Source organism: Cryptococcus neoformans (genome assembly GCF_000091045.1).
Source record: "Cryptococcus neoformans var. neoformans JEC21 chromosome 8 sequence".
Classification (NCBI taxonomy): domain Eukaryota; kingdom Fungi; phylum Basidiomycota; class Tremellomycetes; order Tremellales; family Cryptococcaceae; genus Cryptococcus; species Cryptococcus deneoformans.
In genome coordinates this window covers 1-19223 of record NC_006693.1, presented here as the reverse complement: position 1 = coordinate 19223, position 19223 = coordinate 1, and the positions used below count along the sequence as shown (strand labels likewise).

The 19223-nt window shown below is 47.2% G+C and overlaps 7 protein-coding genes across 7 annotated transcripts; 3 read left to right on the top strand and 4 right to left on the bottom strand.

The window, feature by feature from the left end:
• Nucleotides 1-123: 123 nt before the first annotated feature.
• CNH03820 (hypothetical protein) lies at nucleotides 124-1938 on the bottom strand. Its single transcript, XM_024657752.1, has 11 exons — nucleotides 1583-1938; nucleotides 1474-1511; nucleotides 1378-1421; nucleotides 1301-1312; nucleotides 1184-1247; nucleotides 1107-1131; nucleotides 936-1049; nucleotides 841-871; nucleotides 751-782; nucleotides 578-697; nucleotides 124-503 (listed from the first exon to the last, which is right to left on the bottom strand). The coding sequence occupies exons 1-11, from the start codon at nucleotides 1833-1835 to the stop codon at nucleotides 220-222; spliced, it is 1017 nt and encodes a 338-aa protein (XP_024513435.1). The 5' UTR covers nucleotides 1836-1938; the 3' UTR covers nucleotides 124-219.
• A 522-nt stretch (nucleotides 1939-2460) lies between these two features.
• Nucleotides 2461-5937, bottom strand: CNH03830 (clathrin binding protein, putative). Its single transcript, XM_572541.2, has 10 exons — nucleotides 5781-5937; nucleotides 5589-5725; nucleotides 5410-5514; nucleotides 5111-5356; nucleotides 4663-5062; nucleotides 4216-4595; nucleotides 3975-4166; nucleotides 3746-3922; nucleotides 3513-3691; nucleotides 2461-3457 (listed from the first exon to the last, which is right to left on the bottom strand). Exons 1-10 carry the CDS (start codon nucleotides 5803-5805, stop codon nucleotides 3031-3033), a joined length of 2268 nt encoding a protein of 755 aa, XP_572541.1. The 5' UTR covers nucleotides 5806-5937; the 3' UTR covers nucleotides 2461-3030.
• Nucleotides 5938-6122: 185 nt separating this feature from the next.
• Nucleotides 6123-7734, bottom strand: CNH03840 (1-acylglycerol-3-phosphate O-acyltransferase, putative). The gene is made up of 6 exons (XM_572543.1): nucleotides 7432-7734; nucleotides 7192-7352; nucleotides 7043-7140; nucleotides 6898-6992; nucleotides 6654-6843; nucleotides 6123-6601 (listed from the first exon to the last, which is right to left on the bottom strand). Exons 1-6 carry the CDS (start codon nucleotides 7618-7620, stop codon nucleotides 6225-6227), a joined length of 1110 nt encoding a protein of 369 aa, XP_572543.1. The 5' UTR covers nucleotides 7621-7734; the 3' UTR covers nucleotides 6123-6224.
• A 140-nt stretch (nucleotides 7735-7874) lies between these two features.
• Nucleotides 7875-8732, top strand: CNH03850 (conserved hypothetical protein). Its single transcript, XM_572580.2, has 7 exons — nucleotides 7875-7938; nucleotides 7987-8074; nucleotides 8136-8213; nucleotides 8264-8310; nucleotides 8366-8412; nucleotides 8465-8549; nucleotides 8601-8732. The coding sequence occupies exons 1-7, from the start codon at nucleotides 7936-7938 to the stop codon at nucleotides 8670-8672; spliced, it is 420 nt and encodes a 139-aa protein (XP_572580.1). The 5' UTR covers nucleotides 7875-7935; the 3' UTR covers nucleotides 8673-8732.
• Nucleotides 8733-10888: 2156 nt separating this feature from the next.
• CNH03860 (expressed protein) lies at nucleotides 10889-13253 on the top strand. The gene is made up of 3 exons (XM_024657753.1): nucleotides 10889-11293; nucleotides 11338-12195; nucleotides 12251-13253. The coding sequence occupies exons 1-3, from the start codon at nucleotides 10984-10986 to the stop codon at nucleotides 13153-13155; spliced, it is 2073 nt and encodes a 690-aa protein (XP_024513415.1). The 5' UTR covers nucleotides 10889-10983; the 3' UTR covers nucleotides 13156-13253.
• Nucleotides 13254-13808: 555 nt separating this feature from the next.
• On the bottom strand, nucleotides 13809-16422 carry CNH03870 (xylulokinase, putative). The gene is made up of 6 exons (XM_024657754.1): nucleotides 16289-16422; nucleotides 15706-16240; nucleotides 15046-15652; nucleotides 14806-14997; nucleotides 14605-14753; nucleotides 13809-14545 (listed from the first exon to the last, which is right to left on the bottom strand). Exons 2-6 carry the CDS (start codon nucleotides 15979-15981, stop codon nucleotides 13889-13891), a joined length of 1881 nt encoding a protein of 626 aa, XP_024513416.1. The 5' UTR covers nucleotides 15982-16240; nucleotides 16289-16422; the 3' UTR covers nucleotides 13809-13888.
• Nucleotides 16423-16811: 389 nt separating this feature from the next.
• On the top strand, nucleotides 16812-19147 carry CNH03875 (hypothetical protein; the record flags this gene model as incomplete). Its single annotated transcript, XM_024658664.1, has 5 exons — nucleotides 16812-17149; nucleotides 17203-18149; nucleotides 18198-18330; nucleotides 18383-18686; nucleotides 18734-19147. The coding sequence occupies exons 1-5, from the start codon at nucleotides 16929-16931 to the stop codon at nucleotides 19145-19147; spliced, it is 2019 nt and encodes a 672-aa protein (XP_024514582.1). The 5' UTR covers nucleotides 16812-16928.
• Between the last annotated feature and the right edge of the window lie 76 nt (nucleotides 19148-19223).

Here is a 19223-nt window from a genome sequence, read left to right as displayed (position 1 = left end):
AATTAGGATCTAATTCTTTGATTAGCACATGGTGGAAAAGTGGCAGGACAGGTGTCGAGTTCAGTGAGATGGACTGGTGCAAGGCGTCAGAATTAGGAGAGTAAAAGGTTGTCAACGAGAGAATGAGCAAGGATATGCATCGAAATAAGCACAGAGTTAGTAGCCGTTATTATATCCAAGGTTATAGAGTATGAAATGATCCCATTCCAGCCTGAACGCCTATATCCAGCCTGCAAATAAAAGCCCTACTGGCACCACAGACACCATCCCCAACATCTTCTCTCTCGCCGTCCGCCACCATGGCCTACGAATAGTAGCCCCATTAATCACCCCAACAGGTCCTCCAGCGCCCGTCAGATTCGAGTTCGTTTCCGCCTGCTGGGTTGTCACTTCTGCATCCGATTGTTGGTACACTTTGATGTAATTGATGAGCATGACCGTGTTATTGAGGTTGAGTGGGTTGGAGACATATTCGGGACATGTGCCAGGGCAGTAAGGGTATTCTAGAATGATTTTGTTTGTGCATGTCAGACAAAAGTAATGGGGTGGAGACGAAAAGGGAGAACAAAGGGCTTACGATCCCACACACTGTTGATCCAGTCGCCGCAGAGGTTGATATTGAGCACCAAAACTTGGGCTTTGAAGAAGGACTCTAGATCGCAGATGGATGCGTCCCAGATAGCTGTTGGTAGATCCCCTAAGGTCCTTCCATGTTAGCTAATGATCAGGTGAGAAGAATGCTCAACCCACAAGCGTCGGGATCAGGCGTCTCCGCAGTGATGCTACTTTTGATCAGCTTTCTTAAAACTAAACCAAATAGCGTTCAAGAACCCAACTGACTCGGATGGTATCTGTGCTCTATTCCAGTTCCCTAACGCCCACTTAGCTTGATCCGAAAACAAAAAAAAAAAACAAAGTTCCGATATGGGACTCACACATACGAATCCCATCTGTATCCCATTTCATTGCGAATACGCCCCCACCAGCCGAGTTGAATGGCATCCCGTACGACGAGTTGGAAGCGGAAATAATGGAGCAGCCACTGCCGCCTGTAATCACATTATTAGATTGCACACACAGTTTGTGGAAGAAAGATGATTAATGACCTGTAGATGAATCACAATCTTGATTCTTCAAAAAAGAGGTCAATATATATATTCAAAAAGAAAGAGAAACAGCTTACAGTCAAAGTGCCCGAGTACAGATTGCTGGTGCTGTAATTAATGGAGCATCCTGGCATCGTATGTCTGTTTTATCCGCTCAGTTCTACAATCCACATACCCTTAGGGGCACTACTCACATAGTCATTTGACTAAGGATTGTAGCCGCTCAGCTAGGATATGGTCGTGAAATACATGGCATCACAAAGCTACTCACTTGTTAGTGTTTGACTGAATCCCCTCGATAATGTCAATTTCTCCCTTCCGGTATCATCAGTATTGGGCCCAAATCTATCTCCATATGAAAACCCACTGTCTCAGGCCAAGTCCCTTCATATCCTAACGTCCAAACTTATTAACCAAGGTAATTAGCACACCAGTACATCTTGTTGACCATTACATCAGAACCAAAAGGCACTTACACGCCGGCCAAACGCCACAACCCCACGGCATCAGAGCCAAATCGATAATGAAGAGACCACCTTCAAATAATGATTTGGTAGTGATTCGGACAGAGTTTCTGTTGGCGCCGACGGCTGTATCAGACCAGTGATCTACTTGAATACCTGGTATTCCATCGCTTGTCCAGAACGCAAGACCATCCTTGAAAGCTGTTGCGTTATCGACATAGGTCACGACTAAGGAGTTTGAGGTCAATATTTCTTTGTTTCTCATTTTAATGAAATATCTTGACTCACGGCCATGACTTGGATCTATCGACAAGCAACCTTTAGCAAGACTGTTCAGATTCAAGTCACGCACCTATCATTGTGAACCAGTCCCATCCATCAAAAAACGTCTGTCCTTCATATGCGATTTGAAGTTCCCAATTCAACGCTCTTTTCGCTTCTTTATCCCACCCTATAAGCTCAGATTGACTATACATCCGCCCAAGAGGCTTGGTCCTGCGGCTTCTATGGCTGAGAGTAGGGTCGTCTCTAATAGGAAAAAGGTGAAGCGTTGTGTGGTCAAGAGAGGGGACATGAGGAGTTCGATAGGGTAGTAAAGGCTGGAGGGTTTTGGAATGGGTCGGGGGTCGAGGGGAGGGGCTTATAGCACCTACAATGCCGAGAAGAAAGGTAATTAGCAGTATGTGTATCATTGTGCTTGTTGAAATTCGGCAACCTCGACTTGATGACAAGTAAGGTCAGGATTCAGTCTCTTATTGTATTCAAAGTCCCTTTAACACGTTGATAGGCCTTCTTGTTCTTCGTCTTTGTGGTCTTCTTCGCTACTTGGCGTGATGTCTCTCCTTTGCCTGTTGTCGCCCAGGTCAGTAGCAAAGTCGAAACGATTGATGATTGGCATATCATTATCATCTGTGACTGTATATGGCTTTTATCTTGTCGTCTTGCAGATGCGTCCTCGAAAAATCACTGCGAAGCCGTGGCCAAAGGACCCTCGACACGTTTTTTTCCTGCCCACGCTTCCATCAGTTCCCGACCATCCATGCGTGTGCTGGAAACAATAAAATTGGATGATCCGGCCAAATCTGTCAATATGGGTGGTACTATAGATTGAGGCTGAGCTTGCCGGTTGCAGTTGCGAGGATAGCCACGGGTATCCAATGGAAAAGTTAAACAAAGCAGCGCATTTTGTTGTTCCATCGAAGGACACGCATCGGGTAGTGCTTTGTAGGCATCTGTCTAGGTCGGCGGGCAGGGGATGTAGAACTTGAATGTCTGATGGGTTTGATTTTTCGACTTGAATTGCCATATCTTTGAAATACGTGCAAAATATGTGCTATCAACTCACATCTACATCTTATTTAAGTGTCTCCGCCACAATGCCTTCACTCAGCTCAACTGCGACACGAAAGCGGCGTTTACCACTTGAAGACCCATATCAACATACATTTTCAGTTATTCATCTAAAACAACCCCAACAAATCATCTTGAGCCGCCGCCTGCTGTTGTTGTTTCTGGCTTTGCGGAGCTCCGGGTTGCGGCGATACACTCTGCGGTGGGCTAGACAGCCCTGCCAATCCATTTAACCCGCCCAAACCCCCTGAACTCTGAGCTGACGTTTGAGCCTGAGCTGCAGGCTGACCAGGTTGAACGACTGGTGTTGTCATGCTAGCAGTGGAGAACAAGTCCATTAATTCATCTAACGGGTTCGTGCTCTTGGCTGCGCTCGCAATAGCCTGAGAAGAGATGCCCAAACCCGCACCCGGAGCAGGGATGGAAGATTCGCCGTTGGTAGGAGTAGGTTCGTCGTCAAAGTCGAGCAGGTTTTCGGCTTGGTTACCGGCAACGACAGCTTGAAGAGCCTTTTCGCGTGAGACATCGTCCTCGGCACTGTCCAGCATAGGTTAGGTCATCACTATAAGGACTGAATGAGAGATAGACGTACTCCAAGCTCTTCTTGTGCATCTCGTCTGCACCCAAACGACCTTTGCCTATGAACGTAGCCGCAGGCTTGTGGTACACACTCGCCAATGTCGAGATTTCGCCAATAAGCTCCTCAAGGATTGCAGGAGCGACAGTCGTTTGAGGAAGACTGATAGGTGGTCTGACTGACAAAACAACAGACTATATTACATCCATTAGAATTTCGCATGAAGCAAGAGGTGGATATTGACTTACCTTGGCAGCGGCGGGGTCGGATGACAGCAATCTCCAGTATATGTAGGCCCTATCTCTGACGTCTGGGCTGTCACAGTCCTTTGTAGCAGCTTGAAGCACTTTTTGGACGATAGCCTGGCTTTCATCAGGTTTCTTGAGGAACAGCTTGACAATCGCAGTAAGGGTTTGAAGTTGAACCTGCAGAGATGATGAGTCAACGAGTGAATGGTGAAATCATGATGAGTCGTACAGGATAGCTTTCCTCACTGAAAGTCTCCAAGAACGCTCCCAGCAACTCGTCCGCATTCTCAATCTTCTCTGCGTACTCGCCGATGAGCCAAATCAAAGAGGCCTTGGCCTCARGCTCATCCAATTCCTCAAGATTAGCACAGAGCGCCGGGATGATACCTTCGTATGAGTGGGGGTATTTTCGGAAGATGTCCTGTCAAAGAATTAGCCTCATCCAGATATACCCATGCAGTGAAGCTTACCTTGACGACGATGACAGCCTCCTGTACGACATAGCTGACTCTTGTCTCGATCAGTTCCATCAATACTTCGACACATCGCCCGGCAGCCTCATCGATCTTGATAGCAACTTGGCCAACCGCCCTGACAGCCTTGCGAACAAAATCGACATCAACTTCCGACGCGTATTCCTTCAGCTCCCCAAGCAAAGTGTCCACATTCTTCTCGTTCGCCAATCTAACCATAATCTCAAGTTTCTCCACCTTGACGTAGGAAGGATCGTTATATTTGCAGAAGAAAACGCGCATCTCGCTGGCAAGGATATCGGGACGTTTCTGCAAGAGGAGGTTGATGTTACGAAGTGCGACCCATTGCACCTCGGGCGGTGAGGAGATAAGGGTGACTGTTCGTTGTTGGTCAAACCATTCATTTTTGAATTAAAAATAAAAAATAAAAAATGTTGAACTCACCTAATGGAGGAGCCATTTTTCGAGTAAGAGACTTCAAAAGGTCTTCCTTGGTGACATTTTTCATATGAATCATGATCACCTTTACCGCACCCAACACAACTGCCGCATTCACGTGCTGAAACTGGGGCATCACTCTTTCACAGATATGTTCACTCTCCTTCTCGTCATTTGTCCTATATCTCGCCAAGGTGGTGAGGATGGCAATACGACCCCATTCAGAACATTCGTTCAAAGCGACAAGGAGTTTGGTAAGGGTAGCGGGGTCAATGATGAAAAGGGATTGATTGGGACGGACACTGCTAGGAGATTCATCGTCATTTGGCGAGCCGGGCTGAGAAGAAGGAAGGTTAAGAGAAGCCTCGTGAATATCCCCGAGTGCGGCAACGGCATTTGCAACAACCTGTCAATTGATCAGACATCTTCGTACGCTCATCATTGCATGACATACCATAGGATTACCATCGCCGATAAGATCTCTCAAAGTTTCAATGAACCCGTATTCGATAGCCAGCTCTGGCTTCAAATCAAACACTTTGGCGACACACAGAGCAGCAGTCTTTCGGACGTAGGGGTTCTCATCTTTGAGGCATCGAGATAAAGGTGAAGCGAGGTAATCGAGGATTTTCTCGGCGCGAAGGATGGACATGGTGCGGATGGCAAGAGCTCTAACAAGAGGATTGGGGTCGGCAGTGTCCTTTAATAAAGCAGGTTAGCAGAAGAGATGGAATAAGTCAAACTCAAACCCACCTTGACGAAAGTGTTGACAGCAAGGATAACGAGTTCAGGTTGTGTCTTCGCATAGTTCATGAGATATAAATATACGAGTTTCTTTTGCTCCAGATCATCTGTTTGCTGCGGTCAGAACATCAGCTCTTACCTGTACTCCCTTGCTCCTTGACTCCAGCAAAGAGTTATTAAACACTCACCATATTCTTGACGACATCGGGAAACAAGCCACTACAGTCCTTGCCAATGGTATGGTTCGCAATGACTCTCTTGATAGCATCTGCCCGCTTATCCCTGTACTCTGAGTTCAGCTGTTGGCGAAGTTCCCAGTTCTCGCCTGAAGATTGCATGGTTAGCGAATACATGTGACGTGAATTAGGGATGGGGCTAACCTTTGCGGGGCGGGGCCATAGCCATTTTGAACGTTTTTTGTCAGGGATTAAATGTGTGTGTAAGGGATATGCGATAGTACTGTAAGTGGTGTGTAAGCTGGAGATTGAAATATAGCAGATGCGAGCTGGACCAGTGTAAAATAAAGGATGTTATGGAGAGATGGACGATTCCAGAGAGTACTTGCAAGGTGTCGCGCGCATCGTCATTTAATTTCCAATTTAATTTCTCAGAGGGGGGTCCTGTCTTTATTTGGCTTGTTCTTTCTACCCTCTAATAGTCTCCACTTCTCCTGTGCTCAATGTTTGGCCATATTACGTATGGCCAAAAGAAGTAAACTATTGGATACAAACAGCGTTAATGCATGACCGCCCCATGCTACGTTACACTGATAATACGGACAGCCCAAAACGTTCCTGGCCTCCCGCAAATCCCTCTTCTACATTTTACGCCACATTCTCCTTCGGCTTCTTCAACAAAACCACGTCCTCGTCCATCTCATCCTCTGTTGTCTCCTCACTTTGCGCCTCGAACTTTCCCTCAGACCACTCACTTGAAACACCACTAGAGTGAACACCACGCTGGCGGAGGGCGCCACTTTCAGAGATGTCAAGTTGTATGGAGTCACCGGCGGGAGGCTGAGTGGTATTTCTAGATATGGGGGGTGCAAGAGGGACTTCAGCAGAGGTAGGGATGGGGGTAGAGGATGAAGGCCCTGGTTCAGATATTTCTCGGAGAGCGTGAAGCATACTTTCGCGAGTGGACTCGGCAAGAGAAGTAACGTCGTCAACAGTCAGACCGGTTGTAGGAATTGGGGGGAGCACTACCACAGTTGTCAGTTATATAGTCCAGTGGCGGAAGGCTTTTCTTCTTACCTCGAATCTTGAGAACACCGGACTCAAACCTTGTGCGTCCGTCGAAGAGTCTGTGATAGTTTTCACACACGATAGGGACAATAGGAATCTGAGCTTGGACCGCAAGGTGGAAAGCACCCTTTTTGAAAGGAAGGAGGGTAGGTTCAGGAGAAGACGAACGTGTTCCCTCGGGGAAGATCCAAAGAGAGACCTAGTCTACTTGTCAGTGCGTTACCAATATGCTAAAACTGACGTCAAAACTTACGCCCTTCTTCTTCATGTCCTCGCCAGCAATTGCAAGGGCCTTAACTGCATCATGTCTATTTTTTCTGTTGACAAATACAGCTCCAGAGAGAGACACTATTAAATGTTGTTAGTTTAGAACAAGCTTTGATAGGCGCCGCACTCACTGAATTGACCAAGAAGAGGAGTCCACTTGAGCTCTTTCTTCGCCATAATGGCGGCCTGCTTAGGGAAGATCCTTCCGATATAAAGAATGTCCAAGAAACTATAGATTCATTAGCATAAAGTCTGCTTCTCCAATCAACCTTTCACCCACCTCTGGTGGTTACTCAGAAGCACAGCTCCCTGGTGTTGCCCATCCCTAGCCGTCATAAGCCCCTCAAGATGCTCCTCTCCTTCAACCTCAAATTTGATCCCAAGCAGAGGACCACTGAGTCCATAGAGTGATCTAGCCACATAGTAGTTGATGTTTAATCTCTATATCGCCATTTGTGAGGTAAATAATAGCACGTTCTTGCCACCTTCTATCCACACACAATGCAAAAGAAGCACGTACCTGACCAGCAGCAGTTGCCAAAATACTAACTACTACCCCCCAGACACTCATGAGACCTAAAGTGGAGACATAGATGGTAAGATTGAAGTAGAATCGCGCACGTTGATAGCGCCTTGATAAGACACCAAGCGTTGAAAGTGCGACGGTAGATACGAGGGCAACGGGTTTGAGGAGCCAGGAGATACCCATGTTGGCTGTTCGAATGCAGATTCAGGGTTGCTGGCGGACGAGCGAGTGGTTCTATGGCCCTTGACAGATTTATCTATAGAGTATAAGAGCCAGATACAATATATGCGAAAATCGTGTTAAATGTCTCCGTGCCCAAGCAAGCCTGCAGTCGACGATCATATACTATAAATTTGATCCCGTTCAGGCACCGTGGTGACGTCGAGAGCTGTTGAGATGGTTAACAGCAACATCACCGGTGCAGCAACATGATGATACGAGCACGACAGTTCACATATTTTCCATACGAAATTCAATTATAGGAGTATTAGCAAAACAATGGCGAGTGTTTCGCAAAAGACAAGGGTATATACTGACCTTTTTTTTCAGTCACGAACGGTCGATATCCCTCAGGACGTCCTCGACGCTCTCAAGCAGTTCCGATTCAAGAACAGCAAGGGGACCACTGCCATCTCTGGCAAGTTTGCCCACATTTTCTGATAATGATCATGTCTAATAGAAGGCTGGATGCCTTTTAGTCAAGATCATCAAGAACAGCTTGACCATGGCTGTGGATGAAGAGTTCGAGGGTCAATCTATCGAGGAAATCGCTGAGGGTAAGTTTACGGATGATTGACATGTCATCCCGTAACTAACGGCTCTGCAGAACTGCCAGAGAATGCCCCTCGATATGTCTTACTCTCCCACGAACTTGTGTGTAATGACCATTAATGATTGTCTGTGGTGCTGATTAAATTGAATTCTGCAGAAACACAAGGATGGCCGGATATCATATCCCCTTCTGTTGATCAACTGGTAAGCTGGTGGCTTTCGCAGTGCACATGGAAAATCGCTTACAGATCCATAGGGCACCAACTACTTCGCCTATTGAGCTTATGACCCTCCACGCTTCTTCCCTCAGCTACTTCCAACAAGTTTCTGAAACTGCAAAAGTATGTCAACGCTTTAGTCAAACTATGTCCATACGCTGATGATTACTCCAGGTCCTTGAAGCGCGCGATGGTGCCGAGGGGTTGACCACGGAAGCCGTCGATGAGAAGTTGCTTTCCCATTAGGGCAGCCTATCCCTTTGCAACAAACGATTTGAAATGCACAGATGTAACTGAGACAAAGGGGTTATCAAGTCCATGGCAAGTCGTAACTGACATTTAAAACGAAATTGTACAGGACGTAATCGTGACATTATCACCGGAACATGCGATCAACAACATTTGGAAACGATTTTTGACATTTAGTGACTCCCTTTTTGCACCAGCACAATTCTTTGGCGCAGAGTGTGAGCACTTTACGTGTACAATAGCCACGCGGCCTTCGTTCAATGTCAAGCCGTTCGGAAGGACAATTTGAAACGTACCATGGCAACCATCACACGGTATACCCCGCCTCTGGCCAACTTTCTTCTTGCAAGCGAAGCATTTATCGCCGCCAATTGGGGATGGACTAATTTTGAGACTGGGAAAGAGATGCGGAGGCTTTAGGGGGAAGGAAGGCGTTCGCCCACATCGACCTCACTGCGATTTACTCAACCACGCCGAATCGAGGAGGACAAATCTTATGACTGGAAGCCAGCTTGCCGCCAAGGAGAGGAACTGCGTCGCTATCAACCAGCGTAAACCTGTGGATGGCGTACTTGTTCGCTAGCTTAGAATCAAGCGGATTGGCCGGTATGGTTATAGCAGACGCTGGAGACCAGTTTTATCCTTTTTGTCTGTCTGACCCAAGCCATCGTTCTCGAATGTTCCAGTAATGATCTCGGACGCGGACTTCGGTTGTTGTCTCTGACAGGAGCTGAATATTAGACCCTACCGATGTCATTGAAAACCACATCATCGAATCAATGTACCCTAACATAGGATAGAAATGCTACGTAAATGTATGGAAGTCATAATAATATTGACTCCATCGCCGACCCCTCGGAGCTTCAAACAAGTTCAGATTCTAGCACAGACCCTCCATGGTCTTATCTCGTTCTTTCTATTCTTCCTTTCTTCTTTGGATGCAACAAAGTACGCAATCGACCTGAAACTAGAACAAAATGAACGCAAAAAGAATTAACCCGTAAATCATCAATCACTGAATATTTTTAATCTATGTAGAAATCATTCAACGTGGAAGAGAAACTTGCAATGAGCACGCAGACAAAAAAAAACCAAATGTTGTGGTGCTAAACAGTTTCATTCCGATCACCAGGCATGTGTCGACCGCTTGGCAACAACCCGTATGGTTTAATTGTAAACCCGAGATTTGGCATTGCGTGTAGCCTTAATTTCTGAGCCGCCACGCATGTCGGATCAAAACCGTGTACATGATCTGATAGCAAGAATCATTCCCAACAATCAGTTCCCCTGCCTTTTTCCAAGACCCTTCTCAACTGGCTAACCTCCCTAACCAAGTCCTTTACAGCCTTCTGTAACTCCGTGGTATCTCTGTGTATACCACTCAAAGATTGAACCTGTCCGCTATTGAACATGGAAGTGAAGAACACCCATACAAAGACGGCTATTACCAGCAAAGGGATGTATTGGCCGAGATCGAGTTTATTGCCAACGCCTTGTTCTCTCTTGGGAGGAAGTAGAGGCTGCTCTTCTTCAATATGGGCACTTCGAGATATGTCAGCTGTTGCGTTGAAATAGCTTGAGGAGATACCAACGATTCGTCTTCGGAAACGTTTGGTGAAAGACCAGGCATCCTAAACGAATGGAGTGATGTGATAAATAGAATGAGAAAACAGTCAAATCAATGGGACGGTCGGTGAATTCTGAAAAGAATAACAAAAACAACAATAAAGAAGAAGGAGGGTGGTAAGAAACGAAACAGGATGATATATAAACATTTGTACTTGTCAATTCAGCCTGGACCTATTATTATACATTGCACTAATACGCTCTAATACGCTCTACGTAGTACGAACGCCACATCCGCACTGCATTTACTCAAGTAGTAGTCTTACTTATTAGTTATTAAGGAAGCTGTCAATAGTATATAGACCGTGTTTGCGGTTCGAGGAATAAGCTTCTGGCTTCCGGCTTAGGACCACCATGTCAGCCGGAACTCGGTTTCTGCCCCACTAGCGTACTTCTGCTTTGTATTTCTCTGATCATCACCGTTTCACCACTGATCACCATCAGTCCTCTCGGAAAAGACCGAAGATAGTTATTATCGCTTTTGGCTTTACGTAACAGACATCCTGCCCTCTCACCCTCCTCACAGGTCGCCGACGATTCACACCACGCAATTGTTGTCATTCTTTTCTTCGTCGTTCATTGATTTCCTACCTCCATTGAACCGGGCAGAAACGTACAGAAGGCACCTAAGAGACATATCAAAGGGAAATTCCGGGCTGGGATTTGCAAGCTGACGTTCAACATGCCTACAAGACTCAGTCAACGTTCGGCTCTGGCCCCTACTCGCATCCTCGAACCTAAACGACACTCCTCTGACCAGTCTTTTGGCGGCATTAAACTTCAAATTCGACAGCGTGTACCGCAACTGAGCATCAGCAAGGATAAATTTCGCAATGAATCGCTGAGGACGAAGACATTGGATCAGCAGGAAAAGGAGGACGGCGAGTTTTATTATCAGCAGGAGGATGCGGGCATGCCATCGGAGGCCTACGTGTGCGAGAAGAACATAGCAAAGAAGCCTTCCAGGCCATTTGTTTCGAAGGGGTCTCATCGTGAGTCTATGATTGGTGATGGTAGACTGACGAGCGCTGCTTAGAGCTCAAAGTAATAGCTTCATTGCCCTCTATCTCCACTAGCCCTTCTGCGTTCTCCTTTCCTGAGCAGCCTCTCCGAGAAAGCATTTCAAAATCGATTGACCTTTGGTTTGATGACTTCAAAACAGACTCTTTCATCTCGACATCGACTATCGACAATCCACCACCAACGCCACCGCCCAAGATCACAATTGAGTCGGACGAGCAGCCGACTCCCAAGGCTACACAGGTCGCTTTCAATATCGCTACCGCTGTGCGGGAAGCTCCTTCTATCAATAGCTTCACTGCTAACGGATCTTTCCTGGGCCTTCCAGAAGAAGCGGACATGTTATATAGGAGTAATATTGTTTGGGGCGACCTTGACCACAGCGAGGATCAACAAACGTCTCACAAGAAACTTGCCGCTGCGCAGCACTTGTCTCCCGCGAGTGCAGGTTCACAGAAGCATATAAAAGCTGCCGATTTACGATTTGAAGACGCAGAATCGGAGGCTAGTAGGGCAAGAAACGAGGGAAGTTGCGATCTCAACGACAATACGGAAAAATCGGAGCCGTTGGACAAGCCTTTGCCCCATTTGCCAGATGACAGTGGACCTTCAGAATACAGTATGACTACTTATTCTCAATCGTCAGCAATCATCTCAAAGACAGCTGAATCACCTGAAGTTTTACACTCTCTGAATTCTCAGCCTCTCCCACAGTGGAAATCATCAACACCGCGCAGACTCAGGCATCACACTGTCTCAACTAAATCCTATGAGCATTGCGACGAACCTGAGCAAGGTGAAGAGGAACAAGGCGCGGCCGTCCGTAATCAGACGCGCCATAGTTCGTCTGGATGGGAACCTCCCAGACAGGATGGTGAGTGTGCCCAGGGGGAATTATGGTATCGTCATTCAGCTTATGTCTCGCGTAGCTCAAGTTAAACCAGAGTCGACTAGAGCTAGGCATGGCAAAGCAGGATCGGTATCGTCTACAGCTACAGCCAAAACGATCGGGCAAAGCCATTATCCGGCTGGAAGTACTTTGACAAGGAATCACATCCGCGCAGTGGCCCCTCAGGAAACCTCTCGTTTAGTCATCGACCACAGCATTGCCCCCGCCAAGCCCATTATGGATACAGTGACCAATAGGATCAATAGCGCAAAGGGATCCAAATCAACTCGGGGCTCTTTCGAGCTCAACGATCACGCAGTTGTCCGTGCTAGCACCGCTGAAAATCAGACCATCCACTCTTTGGTAGAAGATGACGATGTAGAGATAATTGGTGATTTCACCTTTGCATCTTCTCGCCGACCTTCCGTATCCTCATCCGTCAAGACCATGGGAACTGTCAGTTTCGCATCTGCCACGGCTGCCCGAGCCCCTCGGATTTCTCTCCGCTCTCCGCATGATCGCAACACGTCTTCTCAAGACTCTCCGGCACAGCACCCAGTTCGCGCGCGCTCTCAATCGGAGGATCCCGTACCGCGCTGCATCTTTGGAATCTCCGCTATATTTTCCCAATCAAAGCCAGGACCAAATAGGAAAGGGCACCGATCAATCCTCGACCCGTTCTCCTCTTTCGATCCACACGTACCTATTGTTCCATGCAAGACTGTCCCCAACGACAACTGGATCTTGATCACCAACACTGCGGAAGATGACATACTTCGACCGGGTTGGAAAGATGTAGAAATGCGATGGGTGGAAGGTGAGAGCTTTGGGGGGTGGATGATGAGGAGGATTCGGGGAGAGTGTTGGAATACGGTAGTGGCGAGAGAGAAAAGGGCTGATGAGCAGCTCAGAATGATGGAGCTGAGGGATGGTAAAGGAGGATAGAATTACGTAGAAGCTCATTTTACATTTTGTTGACACACAAGCGTCGTTTGTAATTCTCTTAGTTCCCGATTTGATATCATGAATGGACACTATCATCGCTATATGAAAATTGCATGAGCACATTGTTCATGATGCATATAATATGGAATATGTGTGAGGGATTGAATCTCCCCCCCCTCAAAAAAATGCAAAAAGAAACTTCCTGTCGGAGAATCGAACTCCGATCTCCCGCGGACGCAGTGGATATGAATCCTCCAGTGACAAGCGAGCATACTAGCCGTTATACGAACAGGAACTTGTTATTGAGCATGTGAAGGGTACAATTATAATCTCTTGCAAAAAAAGACGCTTTCGTCTTCCATCGAATATTCTTTCCCCTCCTCTAGATAAAAGTATGTGCCCTGCGAATAACCACTTACGCATTCGTGTATTTTGAGTTGTCAATGAACAATAGCGCGACGTCTGCTAAGACCCATAAACCTTTGTTGGTCGGATCACTATCGTTCCGCCTTTTGCTTATCGCCACCAATAACTAAATAATTGACGATGATAAATGAGGAGTCTATTTCTTCCCTTAAACTTGATCCGATATGTGCATTATTAGGCTCTTCCAAAGTTTTTTTCTTTATTACTTATATTAGAATATGTCTGTGAATATTCTGTACTAATTAGTGCACGTCACAGATTACGTGTTTTTTGCTACAATTGTAGCAGAAAAGGATTATACATGTTGTCACGCGGTCTTTTCAGCTCGTTGTTCCGCCAACGCTTTGCGTTCCAGCTCTCTCCACCACTCAATCCTTCTCTCATACGCCCTTGATCCAGGCCCTGGGCTGGCTACAATCCTGATACCTTCTTCTTCCAATTCCAATCCCCTCCCTTCATCACCTCGGATTTTCTTTCTCGCCTCTCTACATTCCCTGATTACCGTGTCAAACCCAACCCACTTCCTCTCATCTCCATCAGCTGCTATCACTCGCTCCCATCCCCAACGAGCCTTGTACGCCACTCCGACACTACAGGCATTCCAATCGGCATCTTTCCATTTCCCATCAAGATACTCTACATTCTTACACACCTTTGTCGATAATACATCCGCCATCAAACTCAAGATAGTACGGTTAGCGCTGGCTCCGCCCGTGGCGTATACCTTGGTCAAACGAGGTAGGAAAGCATCGACATTGGGAGAGGAAGGGTCGTATGGGGTGGAAGAGTCGTCAAGGATGACGGAGGCGCGGGAACGGTAATTGAAAAGTTGGGATTCGAGGAGGGCGAGGGCTTCTTGCCTGATGTCTGGGAATTGGTCGACCTTTTTAGCAGCTGGTACTTCGAAGAGCGTCCCAGCAGTAGGTTCGGTTATGTATTTGTAGATACCATGTGCACCGTGTGGCTACGCTCGTTAGCCCTGTATAGCAAGTCCATTCATGTAAGTGGTCATTGTGAACTTACCACGATATCTGGGAGAAGCCACCAGAAGGCTGTACGAGAAGGAAGGTCGATGACTGACTTGGGGCGTAGTTCCTCAATTGCCGCATTAAACTTGTCCCATGATCCATCAAAGTAGAGATCTCGCACATGTTGTCGGGTAAGAGAGCCATCTACGAAATATCAGTATCTTGACTTCAAGAGCGAACAAGAGCATCTGCTCACTCTTATAAACGATCATGTTGAAATATCTCAGAGGTTCTGCTCCTTGTCTGTTTTGATCGTCTTGCTCACTAGGAGGTGCTATCTGAGCCGGGTGAAAGAATGCGTGGTAGTCGGGATCAGGGTGGTAGGCGCTTGTGGAAATGAGGACAACATCAGAAGTGCCAAGAGAGACTAGACCTTCACTTTCGCGTACTTTAGGCGGTCAGCGATGTGACAATCTGCGAAACAGTGTGGACTTACAAGTCAAGCTCAAAAATGTAGCTGGATTGTCCCCGGTGCCAGGGAACACACAGCATTCTGAACTGAACCCGTACCGATCAACAAACCATTTGCCTATACGCCCCACAACCCTACCTCCATCCGTCTCCACTGTCCCTAGTTTCCTGGAAAGCTCTGCCGCCCCATCATCACCAGCGATTGCCTTCAGCAATTCCTGATTCCACCCTCGCTGTTTTCTGTTCATAGTCCACAGATTCATCCCGCAAGCATCACTTTCGTCGATCCCCTTGACTTCGCCATCCAAGCAGAGCAGAGTGGTCACTGAGTTACTGACAAGGCCAATTCGGTCAGTCTGATCGTATGCGACAGGATCGACCCGCTTGAAACGCATGATTTGGGCACCAGTGAATCGTTCATATGCTCGAGAACCAGTAAGCTGTGCAAGTGCAGCTGGGCCACCAACGGCGGCGTCGAGTGCCTGACATTCGGCAGTGGTGGAGGAATCTTGCCAGTTGGGGATAATAGGTCGAGAAAAGGCTTCGACGAGCTGTGAAGATAAGGGCAATGAGGAATTTAGAGAAGCAAGGATCTTTGGGGAAGTTTTAGACCAGTAAACGGAAGCATGTTGCTGTGGTTTTATCAGCGATGATCAAAAGACTACTTAGCAAAGAAAGGACTTACCTGTCCGGCGGCTGCGACGCCTCGAATATCGTCGACTTTCCAGCCGGCGATTTTGATCTTGTCAAAAAGCAAATCCATCGCTCCGACCAGCATCATTACTGGCGAATGAACTTGACCATCTGAGCCGAAATGTACACCTCCTTTTGTACCGAATTGAGGCAAGTCCGAGTCAAAGTGGATGGCACATTCGGCGACTACATCCAGGTTGACTGAGAGTAGCGAAGCTTTGAGGGATTGCGTGGATGCGTCGAGGCCAAGGAACAGAGGAGATGTCATGGTGATTTGGGCATGAGAAAGCTAATGATGAGTTTTGATGGTTTCAAGAATCAAGAGTTCAGAAAATGTTTATATATCGTTCAAATTTCCGCATTCAGCAGATGAACCGGCAGAGGAAGTCCAGATGAGCCGGAGACGCCATGGGGTGGCTTGCCCTCGAAGAGATGAGCGAAAATGTTAATGAGGGATGCCTTTCATGGAGTATCCAAGGGATAGATACAGTTTTGCGGGGGCAGAACATACTAACGAGCGTCAAAATCTATTGGTGTAACTCAGCTGGTGTTTCGGACGCCGCGGCACACCCTACCGTTATCCCTGTCACTTTTGGCAAACGGTTTTTGTCTGAAGCTGAGGTATGAAGCCATGAAGAGGGACGGTGCAATGTTCGACCGCAACAATTGGACACTGCTGTTTGATGGCTTCAAGCCAGTGCCTTGTTCTGACGCCGCTTCATTCGATGGTTAAAAATATATGACAAGGCATGGGAGCGGCCCGGTGTTTGGGTTTTGTCTGGATTTGCAGCGGATGAGCGGAGAGGAGATAAGGCCGCTTGAGTAGGTAGATTAGAATAATGGTTGCATCTTATGGACATTGCTTCTTGCCCGGCATGGTCAGTTTACCATTTTTGGTAGCAGGGCAGCTGCATATATGAAAATTCATCGAACCGGCAGCGAATGAACGAAACAGACGATGGATTTGTTTGGTACATTAGGCGTGCGAGAAGAGCAGACATTTCTTCGTGCCTAATGATACACTCTCCAGAAGCACTCTCGGTGTAGTCATTTTGTCTTGGCCTTTGTTTCTATTATCTCTTTCCATTCCTCCTGTCTTGCATATTCCCACTACGGCCCCATCTAGCTCCCTCCATCCTCTCGCGCTATGGATCATATTGAATTATAGGGTATCAAGAGAGGAACAAACCATCGTAGGCTGGTCCGCTCTCAAAAATGGCTTCGGCTCCCATTGCCTCGGCATCGGAACAGCCTTTGACATCCACAAACCCCCAACTAGGACCAGAGCCATACTTTACATACCCCACGCCCACTCCAGATCAACTAGAAGAAGAGCTTCCGCCTTATTTTGAGAATGAGAATGTTTCATTAGGGTTAGTTCTGGATCGGTTCGCTCGAAAAGGGAACCATGATCTCAGAGTGCTCCTTGGCGAAGTGTAAGTGGAGCCCATCTTTGCCTTCCCATTGTATATTGATCTATTGGATGTAGTCTTCCTCAACTTTCCATTCGTGAACGACCAAAACCTATAATAGAATATGCTAAAACCACCCGACAAGCACTCCTCAAATATCTCGCTGTCCTTCGATGGAAGACCTCTGTCGACATTGCATCTACAAGCACCGGATCATCCGTCGCGAACACAGCAGGTCCAGCATCTTTTCCTACGCCCCATTCCAATAATGATCCCAATGACAACTCTCCAGATGCCTTCGCAGGAAAAGGCAAAAGCAAGACTCAAGCGGATGAATCGGTCATCAAGGGCAAAGTGACAGATGCAAAACGAATTGCGCACTTTATGGAACATCAAAATCAGCAACATGAAGTAGCAATCGAGCATGTCAAGCATGTCACCAAAGTAGTAGAAGGCTTGCGTGAAAGGAACCCCGACCTCCTTACAGCCTTATCCCTCCTCGCTACCGGCACCTACAATCGTCTTCCCGCATCGCTTGTCGACCCTTACTTACCCAAACCAGTTTTAACAAATTCTGCCATTCTTAAAGTCCTCCGTCGGCTCAATCGTCAAATCAGATACCGCCTTCGCTGCCTCGACTATCTTCCTCCAGAGCTCATTGTTGAAGATATAAAAGATGGTCGGATGTACGCCCGAGGGGATGGATGGAGAGCGGAACTTACAGTTGTCGGATTTGAGGATACTAGCCGATGGTGGTTGACAGGAGTAGAGTGGGGCTGGAAGGCAAAGGAGAAGGGCGTGGATGACCCTGGAGGCAGGGTCACCAAGAAATTTACCGGCGAAGAAAGACAAGGGATCTTAGATATTGCGAATGGCGAAGTTTTACCTCCCAGAGAATTACCTGAGAATGAAATGGAGGTGGATACGGTCATAACAGAGGATCCCCAGGTGAAGAAGAGTGAAGTGGTCGAAGTAGTCAAGAAGACTGTTGATGCGCCGTTAGTAAGGGTATACAATTTGCTTCGTGAGTGTTCCTTTCTTCTTTTGGAAAGAGTAACTAACAGCATTACAGAACACTTGTCATTATCATATCGGCTAGAAGTGTTGTTCACCCAAGCAATTGCTCTTAGTCAGGGCAAGTGGAGAGGGCAACTCATTCCTGAAATGGATCGCGAGGATAAGACTTTACGATTGAAATACTGGCTGTAAGTGCCGATATGCAAGGAGGTTTAACTCTTAATCTGATACCTTTTAAAGCCGTGAAAGACCCATGCAAGTACAGCGTCAAGACTCCACTTCCATTAAACGTCCTCAAGCACCGGCAACTCTTCCCGCATCTCGTCAGACAATGGTGGGCGGCATCATCCACATTACTCTGGCGGAAAAGACGACTCCTCGTTCCGAATTGGATAACCTCCTGAGCGATATAGCATGCGGTGGACTCGTTCCAAGCGAGAGGGTGCTGAGATTGGAATTAAATGTCAAATGGGTTGTTGATGAAGCTGGTGTAGGCGGAGGATTAAAATCTGGTGACGTTATGGACAACAGCATGCTTCATTTGGTACGTGATCGTTGTAAATTTCATCTCAGCTACTAACTTAACGGCAGGATCCCGATGCTCTAAGCGTCGAAGATCTGCTTCACGTCTGCACCCGTACCCATGCCTCTCATCTTACCCGCTCCCATGGCACCTCCCTCCTCACATCGCCCCGCTTCCTCAATGCTTCTTCCGTTCAACCTTCTCTTCAAGAATCCACCGATCCATCCGCCCGTCCGCTTACTCTTCGAGTACCTTTACCTTCCCGCTACGCCGTTTCTCATCTGCTTATCGGCGTCTCTTCCTTCAGTGGGCTGCTGGAAGTCGAGGATGAAGGTGCAAAGGGAAATGATGCTAGAGCAGAAAGGGCGGCTATGAGCATGAAGAGTGTGAACGAGGGCAAGACAAAGCTGGTTGATGATATCACCAGGCTGACGACTGCCGTAAGTTCGGTCAACAAATGGTTCATAAACGTCAAATACTGATCTTCACGGATACAGATTGTTAGGGGTTAGGGGGTTAGGGGGTTAGGGGGTTAGGGGTTAGGGGGTTAGGGGGTTA